Source organism: Pelmatolapia mariae, linkage group LG14 (genome assembly GCF_036321145.2).
Source record: "Pelmatolapia mariae isolate MD_Pm_ZW linkage group LG14, Pm_UMD_F_2, whole genome shotgun sequence".
In the NCBI taxonomy this organism is placed as follows: Eukaryota; Metazoa; Chordata; class Actinopteri; order Cichliformes; family Cichlidae; genus Pelmatolapia; species Pelmatolapia mariae.
In genome coordinates, this window is record NC_086239.1 from 23565281 (window position 1) to 23574716 (window position 9436).

Here is a 9436-nt window from a genome sequence, read left to right on the forward strand (position 1 = left end):
GAAAACCACGAGCTCTGTCTTCATATAAGATAATGTGAACGATATGGCCACAAGTGATTAGCGAGCGCTAACGCATTTCTTATGGGCTTGTGTTATGTCTTTGGTTACCCTTATTGACGCTACAGTGTCGTAGACTACACCACAAGGTCTAAATTCTTAAAGCCTGCATGAGTTGGGGTAACAGATGCGATCAATATGATTGTTCTCATCACTCTATCAAACAAGGCTGCTTTTCTTTTGGAGACTAAACTCTGTTAGAATCCACAGTTCCAGTACTTTATCACGTAATGAGAAGATTGTGAATGAAGCTCCAAACTGGGGTTTTCTTTATCTGATTACATGTTGTCTTGACATTTAGCTTCTACAAAGAGAATAAAGTCAGTTTCTCGTTTAAAGGGAATAAAAATTTAAAAGAGAACATTTTGGACACGTTTGCTGTGGTAGATGCATATTTTAAGGCTGTATTCACAACAATGGCATCTGGATCTGAACAAATGTTTGACCTCGCTACATCACTACTCTTGAAAACAGAAACACTGGAAAGCAAATTATACATCCACAGAATTCAAAATATAAACATAACACAAATGAAGTAATTGTCATATCATGACCAAATTAGGGATTTGAATATTAACAGAGCCACGAGTCTTTTGACTGCACAGAAAATATGCACAGATGTACTAATTTACTTGCAGGCAAATTACAGAAAATTCCATATATGTAATGAGACTAGTAGACTGTGATGTTTGCAGGTGAAAGTGTGATCTGTTGTAAGAGCAGGGAGCAGATAGGAGTCTGGAGAGGTGGAGGTATGCACTGGAGAGAAGACCAAAAAAAGTGAGTAGAAGCAAGAAGGAATATATTTTGTGTGTGTGAATGAGAGGGAGGCAGGAGAAAGGGTGAAGGTGCAAGGAGCAGATGTAGTGAAGGTGGCGTTTAAATCCCCGGGGGCAACCATCCAAATCAACATATGGGCACAAGAGAAGAGAAAAAGAGAGTGCAAGGAGGGTGGAGTGGGTGGAGATGAGTATAAGGAGTGATTTGTGACAGACGTGAAAGGGGAGGTTTATGTAAAGGTTTTTATTGGGAATGACCAGAATGGATGAGAAATAAGTACACCAGAGGAACAGTGGATATACTGAAAAAAGGATGGAGCAGCTAGCTGGAAGAAAGGTCCGCAAAGATTCGTGCGTGTAGTAAAGGAGGACATCACTACAAACATGACAGAGGAGGATGCTAGGCTTTAGGTGAGGTGGAGGTGGAGGCAGATGATCCGCTGTGGTGACCGTTAAATGCAGCAGCTGTCAGAAGGAGATGGAGGACTACTCCGGATTTGCAGTGTATGCTTGATTTCAGTTTTAATTTCGAATCACTTTCTGCGTGTTAAAATTAGCTGTTTGTTTTTATACTTCCTTATCCCCTAAGATAACTGCGTCATTGGCTTGAGTAACCTTTGACCTTTTACATTACCAGATACTATTTTTTTCTCTTTTCCTCATGAAAACTATCTTCCATTTACTTCCAGAGAAATAAACATGGCATGAAACTGTCATTTACCTCTAGCTGGTTCCAGCACTCCAGGTAATGTCTTTTACATATAGTCTGTGATCCAGACCCATAACGGAGAATGTCCTGAGCGGCGGGCGCCCCCTGCTGGTCGCTGTGGCTCCCTACAGGCTTCAGAGGAAAGGAGACGTGTCTCATTTCAGAGCAGCTTGGACGGAGTGATGGAAGCACACAGCACCGGTGGAAACGTGGGAGAGAAAGCAGACGTGGAGATGGCAGGATCTCCGTTTGAACCTTACATCGAGTCCCTGCGGCAGCAGCTGGAAGAGCAGGACCCGGTCTTCCTGATCGGAGTTATCGTCGCTTTGGCGGTGGTTGTTATCACCTGTGGTAAGAAGTCATCTTAGCAGCTTAGCAGGCTAGGCCAAGCGTGTAGCTTAGCCCCGTTAGCCGCAAACAGCGGTTCTGTGATAAACCTGATATGTGAGCAGGGCTTTTTAACGTTGAAATACAATAACATGCGCTGTTTTAATAAATTAATATATGTTTTAAATACTTTAGCTTAAGTAGCAAGCTAAGAAGCTAACAACGGCTGTCGGTTTCACGGGAAGTCATTCAAACTTAGAGCTACCACACATTTTTGGCTAACGGACGGCGAGTGCCTTTGATACGTTGAGAATCAGTCACTGAATGTGTGTCCTTTGCTTTGTGTTTGCAGTCTTTCTGAAGTACTTCCTCACCAGTAAGACTGTGCGCACCTCCGTGCTCCTGGTGGGGCTGTGTGACTCGGGGAAAACCCTGCTCTTCAGCCGGGTAAGTTAATGCTGAGACAGACCCCGGAAGCCCGGGGGGGGCTCATGTTTGTTTGTTTGCTTATTTATTTCTTTTTGTGCTTTTCATATGTTGGCAGCTGCTGTCTGGAAAGTTCAAGCGGACACAGACCTCCATCACTGACAGCAGTGCTCCATACAAAGCCAAAAATGACAGGGTGAGTTGAGGACTGTTGGTGGACAGAAGTAACTCGTGTGAGGGTGGGATTTACACCGCTGTCTTTCTCCACCCCGTCTGCAGGGCAGCACCTGGACTCTCATAGACCTGCCAGGCCACGACAGCCTCCGTCCTCAGTACCTGGAGAAGTTCAAGTCTGCGGCCAGGTGAGAGCAGGACGATCTGTGAGGTGATGCATGTGTGAACCGCTGACAGGTGAATGGAATAACGCTGACTGCTTCCACAGAATGAAATGTTCTGACCATAGACTGTATAGAAAGGATGGTGAAGCCATTTTTACCCTTACATGTTTTGCATCATCAAACACAGTTTAATGTTAGAAATAACCTGAGTAAATACAAAGTGCAGTATTAACATCATGACTTCATTGATTAAGGGAGAAAAGCTATCCAAACCTACCTGCCCCATGTGAAAAAAAGTAATTGTCCCCTTGTTTCCATCCTTATCACATCTGTCTTATCATCACCCTGTCCTCTTTTTCAGAGCGATTGTGTTTGTAGTGGACAGCGCGATCTTCCAGAAGGAAGTGAGAGACGTGGCCGAGTTCCTGTACGTGTTATTGACGGACGCCGCGATCACCAGGAACGCCCCGGCTCTCGTGGTGGCGTGCAACAAACAAGGTACAGCAACCCTCAGAAAGTTTTTAGAGAGCTGGTGGAAACTTTTTATTTGTTTTTTTTCCTGTTTAAATAGAAGGATTCATAGTTTTCTGTCACATAAGGTAATTGCAGTTCACTGAGTGTGTAGTCACATTCCGAGGCAGGAATGTCCTAATGTCTGAGCCTTCACTGCTTACTCTGAGTACATCCAGGTTATTCACTGGTGTCTTTATCTTGTAGATATCACCATGGCAAAATCTGCTAAACTGATTCAGCAGCAGCTGGAAAAGGAGCTGTAAGTAACTCTCTGTTTTGTTGTCTTCTTATACAATAAATATTTTTGGGAGCATCGCAACAATAAAGTTTTGGATCAAAACTTTATTGTCCATTGCAAAGCAGTGGAACTTTTTCTTAAACGTGGTTCTCAGTGTAAATAAATAAAACCACAAAAAATAATGAATGCTACATAGCAGGATTCAAAGATTGTTGCAGATATGACATTTTGTTTTTGTTTTTCACTTTGTTCTTTTTCAGTTTTTGTGTAGTAAGTTTGCCAATTTATTAATATTTCCACTCATAAGCCAGTGACTGATCCTGTATTTATTATGAACCTGTTACGGCAGACTGTGGGACGTGTGTGTTTAATGTGGACTGTGATGTGTTACTGCAGCCTACCCCAGGTATCATAGGGTAAGAGATTATTTTATGTATAATCTCTTGCCCTATGATTACCCTAGATTATTTTATGTATTATATATTTTCATAATGTAAAAAATATTGACTAGAAATCTGGGCGCCTATTGATTCAGTCAAGTTGGATTTTTAAAGAACTAGTTCTTTAGTTTCTCTAGAGACATTACATTTTAAACATTTTAAAGAGGAACCCCCAACAAGGCAAGGATCCCCTAACAGAAAGATATTGATAACTGTGAGAAGGAAGGACTTCCGTTTAAGAGAACTAGACTCGGGGACGAGCAGCCATTAGCTACGACTGGTTGATAAGAGAAAAGGTCAGAATGCAGCAATGGAACAAAATGAAAACTACAGAAGAGAAAAGGCAAAAAGTTAATTAGCTAAAAAAATGTGGTGTCTTAGAGGCCAGTCAAGAGACAATAGAAGTGGGAGTCATCACCTGTAAGGACAAACACCCAAAGACTGTATAAGGCCACATCAGAGACATGGTACTGGGTTTTACTGTCTGCCACTTAAATCTTGAATCTAAAATAAACCCTACAGGTCTGCTGAGCAGTAAACGACTCTTCTTTAACGATGTCTCATTGTCTTGCAGGAACACCTTGAGGGTGACTCGCTCGGCAGCACTGAGCTCTCAGGACGGCTCCGTAGGCGGCAGCATGTACCTGGGCAAAAAAGGCAAAGACTTTGAGTTCAGCCAGCTGCCCATGAAGGTGGAGTTTGTGGAGTGCAGCGCCCGCGGGAGCAAGGGTGAAGACGGGGGGGATGCAGACATGGAGTTGCTGGAGAAGGCCCTGGCCAAACTGTAAACATCATCTGCTCAGTGCACATTGCCTTAAAGGCACAAACCTCCAAAATGTGAGACCACGCCAACATCGCCTGTACCTCTCAGTAATCAGAGGGGTGAAACGCCTCACGCCTGTTAACTTTATTTAAACCTGTTCTTGAAAGACATGAAAGGATTTTAACAGTGGAAGACATCCAGGCAGATTTAGTAGGCTATTAGTAAGTGATTGTGGAAACGATTTTCTCTACAGTGCTGTGAAGTGATCCTGCTTACTCAGTGAAACTTCCACTTTAAAAAGCTTCCATTTGATTGATTTATGACGTGCGGCTTAAAACCTTTTTGTTAGACTAGAAGAAATATTGTCAAAGATTTTACCACCAGTGGATTTTTCTTAAGCTTTTCTCGTGCAGTCTGAGCTGTAAGCTGCCTTGTTAAATCAGACGGGCGTGAATTTGCTCAGCCTCGTGCCTTTTCATGTGTCGTTGTTGTGTTTTTCTTGTTTGCGGAAGAATGATGCTCCCTTCTTTGAAAGTGCTGCATGAATACAGAACATTTCCAATGAATGTACTTTAATGTTTTGTTGGCGTTAAGAGAGCAGAATGCTGTTTGTAGTTCTCGGGTTTGGTTTGGAAACTAAAATTTTTGATGCTTGATGCTGATGTGTGTGGTGTGTCAGTGAAATACAGTCCAGGAAGAGGGAGCAGTCGTCTTCTTCTTTAGCGTCGCCATGAGGGATCATCGGCCTCCATATCGATATATCCCCAGCATCCTATTCCTGTCACACCAACCATGTCTTAACCTCTTGAAGTCTTCCACCTCCACTTCATCCTCTTCTTCTTGTTATTCCCACAGTCTCCAAATGATCTTGCCTGCGCTCTCTTCTTCACCTCTCGTGTAATTTCAGTTTCATTAACCAGGTATTTGAACACATCCACCTTCACTACATCTGCTCCTTGTAGCTTCACTCAGGAACTGGACAGAGTGATGAGATCCCTGAAGGTTAAACCTTGATCCAGCGTTTCCTTCTAGGGTTCTTTTTTTTTTTTTGGTTTTTTTGGAGTGGTGTATCCCAGAGTCAGCCTGTGGCAATTCGTAAGCAGCAAACAGGACTTAATCATTAACATGTATTCCAGAAAATCCCAGTTCTTCTTTCACATGGGATGTGCTTTTATTTTTTATGCTTTTTTTCATGTGGCAGCAATTCAAATGCATGTGTGGCTGTCTGCAATCATTTTTTTTTGTTCTGATGTCTGTGGGGCCAGCTTTCATTTACTGTGCTTTGATTTCTGTTGGCCACCTGGTTTGGATTGGGGTGGCTTCATTAAAAACTCTGTTAAACATGAAATGCAGATTTCTTCTGTCAGATGTGGCACAATTACAATCCAGAAAAATGAAGAACTTGTTTATAAAAGCATAACAAATCTATTCAGAGACAGAACGTGTATTTAAAAGAGACACTTTTATAGGGCCACACACACATAAAAACCTCATAAATAAGTCTGCAGTAAACGAGACTCCAAAATAACTAACCTCTGGTTTATTACATTGCGGACTCTCATGCAGATTTTTTTGATGTTTGCTGCTCTATAGATTAAAACCGGTTGGGTTTATTATTTTTTTTCAAATGTTCACAGATTTTAAGAAGGAAAACCAAAAACAACTCGGTCTCAATCAACAAACAAGAGGAAAAAGGGTTTTCTAAAAGATGAGGGTAACAAAATGAACTGCTGTGAGGGGGAAAAAAAAGCTGTAAAGCTGTTTAGTAGCCAGTTAAGAGAGAGGGTAGACTGTCAGACTGGAGCTCTGATCTGCAACTATCACACTTGGTTCTCCTTTCAGCACAGTAGGACACAGCCAGTTCACCTTGTCCCCGTGGCTGATGCTCAGTTTAGGCCCAGACTTATCCTCCGTCACTTCCTCTGCACTTCCAGCTGCTCCTGCTTCATCGCCCCCCTCAGCCTCGTCCTTCTGCGCATCAGTCTTTGTTTTCTCCTGGGACTGCTCCTTCCTCTTTGCTTTGCTCTTACCCTTCCTTCGATGGGGTGCTGTCTTTTGAATTTTCCCCTCTGGAGCCACCACTGGGTGCTTGCTGAGGTTCCATAATGCAACCTGGCTGTCATTTCCACCAGTGACGAGCCAGTATGGGTGGGAGAGGAAGTTAACAAAGTGGGCTTGCGAGGCTCCCTGGCTGTGGGCTTTAAACGCTCCGTGCTGCTCCAGTTTTGAGCCGCTCCCGATCCGCATCAGGTGTACCCGCCCGTCCTCTGCTGCGCACCCCAAAATATTTCCACAGCTCGAGACAGAAACGCAGTGGGCCAGCGGCGGGTTGAAGAGCTGACCAGGTCGCTGCTGCTGGTCGCCTTCCTCCTCTGCCACATCCTGAAGGTTGAGGGTCCACAGAGGGCGGGTCTTCTGCAGACCCCACAGCATGACCTGATAGACCAACACAGCTAATGTCAGGAAAGAAATGTTAGTAACAGGAAATAAGTAGTTAAACGTTTTCTCACCTGCATGTCGAGTCCAGCAGACACCAGGTTATTGGGCCTGTGAGGCCGAAAAGCAACAGAGGAGCAGATGTTGGTGTGTCTGCGCAGAGTCCTGCAAACTTTTCCTCCAGGAACCTCCAACACCCGCACAGCCCCGGAGTCATCTGCCACAGCCAGGGCCGAACCGGTCTCATTCAGTGCTAAAGCGTTGATCTCCTCCTCCCCTGCAGCCTGATACTCCTCTACGGGACCCTTCAGGCTCCTTGGGTCAAGCACACTAACTGCATCTCCATGTGCCACAAACAGCTGGTTTGGAGCTGAAGGTGAGAACACAACGCTTGTGCTGTCTTCCTCACCAGAAAGAGTGATGCGGCCTACGATGGTGCCCTCCTGGCTCCACACTGTGACCTCTCCACCCTCAGAGCCTGAAGCAATGAGAGTTTCAGGGCCCACAGACACCCCTACACAGAGAATGGAAGTGGAGTGGCCCTCAGACCACTGCCTGGCCATGCTGACCCTGTAAAATGTAGGTTAATGAGAAGAATTAGACATATTTCTAGATGTACACCAAGCCCACTTTTACTTAATAACACAGTGCCAGGTAGGTTTGGATCATGAAATTATCATGTAAAAACTGCATGTTGTATTTACTCAGATTATTTTTGTCTAATAGGAATATTTTTGGGGGGACCTGAAACATGTACGTGTGACAAATACGCAAAAGAAAAGAAGTCCAAAAACACTGAATTTAAATGCGCTCAGGAGCGGTTTTCTAAATACTTAAATTGTATTTCACTCTCATATAAAAGATGAGCCTGTAAATTGGATTATTACTTCATAGAAACCTCAATAATGAAAGAAGTTGCTACAAACAGAAAATCAAATCCAACTGTGCTAACCTGCTAGCTCAGCCGCTAATTTTTAACCTCCTGTCCAGCTGATGCTTTGACGGCGGTAACAAATTTACCGAGTACAGTTGATTTATAACGTGACTTCACCGAGAACAGAGAAATTACACTACCTTCTAGAGACGTTTAAAACTTCAGCAGGTTGCCATGTGAGGCTGAGTCGCCTGTTGATGTCGTCACGTACACGTATTAGGGTTTAGCCCTGTGTTTAGCTTGTCAGGCGGCATCAGCGAGGATTTTTTTTCTTTCTTATATTAAACTTATCTGCGTTAATATTATTTATTTATTTATTTATTTATTACATCAAGTATTTAAATAGTATATTCAAATAATTAATTTTCTTTTCCTTTTCTGCAAAATTGGAGCAAAGTACTGCCTGCGAAGTGAGTTTCAGGGTAAAAAGCTGAAATTGTGTCTACGTTAAATGGGGTTTATTAGAGATATTAGGCTACAAAGCCACTTATTTAATACAGACAGGTTAGTGTGTCACCAATTACTGTACATCCATCATAATATACAATTTATTTGCACAATAATAGAGGTAATCATATATATATATATATAATCATATGTCGTAATATACAGTACATGGACGTATAATATCAATTTAAACAATATAGATAAATAAATAGAGCACTTTGTCACAACTAGAAGCTGTACCTCTTCAGTCCTTTTCTAATTTTACTGATTGAAATAATTTTTTTACATTATTAAAATACAACATGCTGAGTTGGATGGCATTACCTTGGCCTCCAGTAATGCTGTGAGGAACCTTGGAGTCATTTTTGACCAGGACATGTCCTTCAAGGCACATATTAAACAAATATGTAAGACTGCTTTCTTCCATTTGCGCAACATCTCTAAAATTAGAAATATCCTGTCTCAGAGTGACGCTGAAAAACTAGTTCATGCCTTCATTACTTCCAGGCTGGACTACTGTAACTCATTATTATCAGGATGTCCTAAAAACTCCCTGAAAAGTCTTCAGTTAATCCAAAATGCTGCAGCAAGAGTACTGACAGGGACTAGAAAGAGAGAGCATATTTCTCCTGTTTTGGCTTCCCTTCATTGGCTTCCTGTTAAATCCAGAATTGAATTCAAAATCCTGCTCCTCACATACAAGGTCTTAAATAATCAGGCCCCATCTTATCTTAATGACCTTGTAGTACCATATCACCCTATTAGAGCACTTCGCTCTCGCTCTGCAGGCTTACTTGTTGTTCCTAGAGTATTTAAAAGTAGAATGGGAGGGAGAGCCTTCAGTTTTCAGGCCCCTCTTCTGTGGAACCAGCTTCCAGTTTGGATTCAGGAGACAGACACTATCTCTACTTTCAAGGTTAGGCTTAAAACTTTCCTTTTTGCTAAAGCATATAGTTAGGGCTGGACCAGGTGACCCTGAATCCTCCCTTAGTTATGCTGCAATAGACGTAGGCTGCCGGGGATTCCCAT

General features: G+C 42.8%; 2 protein-coding genes across 3 annotated transcripts; one reads left to right on the top strand and one right to left on the bottom strand.

Moving 5' to 3' along the window:
• The first annotated feature begins 1679 nt into the window (after positions 1–1679).
• On the top strand, positions 1680–5938 carry srprb (SRP receptor subunit beta). Its single transcript, XM_063494193.1, has 7 exons — positions 1680–1896; positions 2225–2319; positions 2417–2494; positions 2578–2660; positions 2998–3134; positions 3354–3408; positions 4402–5938. The coding sequence occupies exons 1-7, from the start codon at positions 1728–1730 to the stop codon at positions 4613–4615; spliced, it is 831 nt and encodes a 276-aa protein (XP_063350263.1). The 5' UTR covers positions 1680–1727; the 3' UTR covers positions 4616–5938.
• Positions 5625–8160, bottom strand: wdr53 (WD repeat domain 53). Of its 2 annotated transcripts, none has more exons than XM_063494190.1 (3): positions 8101–8160; positions 7101–7596; positions 5625–7026 (listed from the first exon to the last, which is right to left on the bottom strand). In XM_063494190.1, the coding sequence occupies exons 2-3, from the start codon at positions 7587–7589 to the stop codon at positions 6364–6366; spliced, it is 1152 nt and encodes a 383-aa protein (XP_063350260.1). In that variant the 5' UTR covers positions 7590–7596; positions 8101–8160; the 3' UTR covers positions 5625–6363. The 2 variants fall into 2 exon arrangements, with proteins under 2 accessions (XP_063350260.1, XP_063350259.1); XM_063494189.1 differs by lacking the exon at positions 8101–8160 and adding an exon at positions 7979–8070.
• Positions 8161–9436: the final 1276 nt, after the last annotated feature.

What these genes read in the sequence shown, in the direction of transcription:
- wdr53 (XM_063494190.1), bottom strand. Translation starts at nt 7,589, where the DNA reads ATGGCCAGGCAGTGGTCTGAGGGCCACTCCACTTCCATTCTCTGTGTA. An exon ending in CTGCTGGACTCGACATGCAG is followed by an intron (nt 7,027 to 7,100) that starts GTGAGAAAACGT and finishes TTGGTCTATCAG; the next exon opens with GTCATGCTGTGGGGTCTGCA.
- srprb (XM_063494193.1), top strand. Translation starts at nt 1,728, where the DNA reads ATGGAAGCACACAGCACCGGTGGAAACGTGGGAGAGAAAGCAGACGTG. An exon ending in GGTGGTTGTTATCACCTGTG is followed by an intron (nt 1,897 to 2,224) that starts GTAAGAAGTCAT and finishes TTGTGTTTGCAG; the next exon opens with TCTTTCTGAAGTACTTCCTC. An exon ending in AAACCCTGCTCTTCAGCCGG is followed by an intron (nt 2,320 to 2,416) that starts GTAAGTTAATGC and finishes ATATGTTGGCAG; the next exon opens with CTGCTGTCTGGAAAGTTCAA.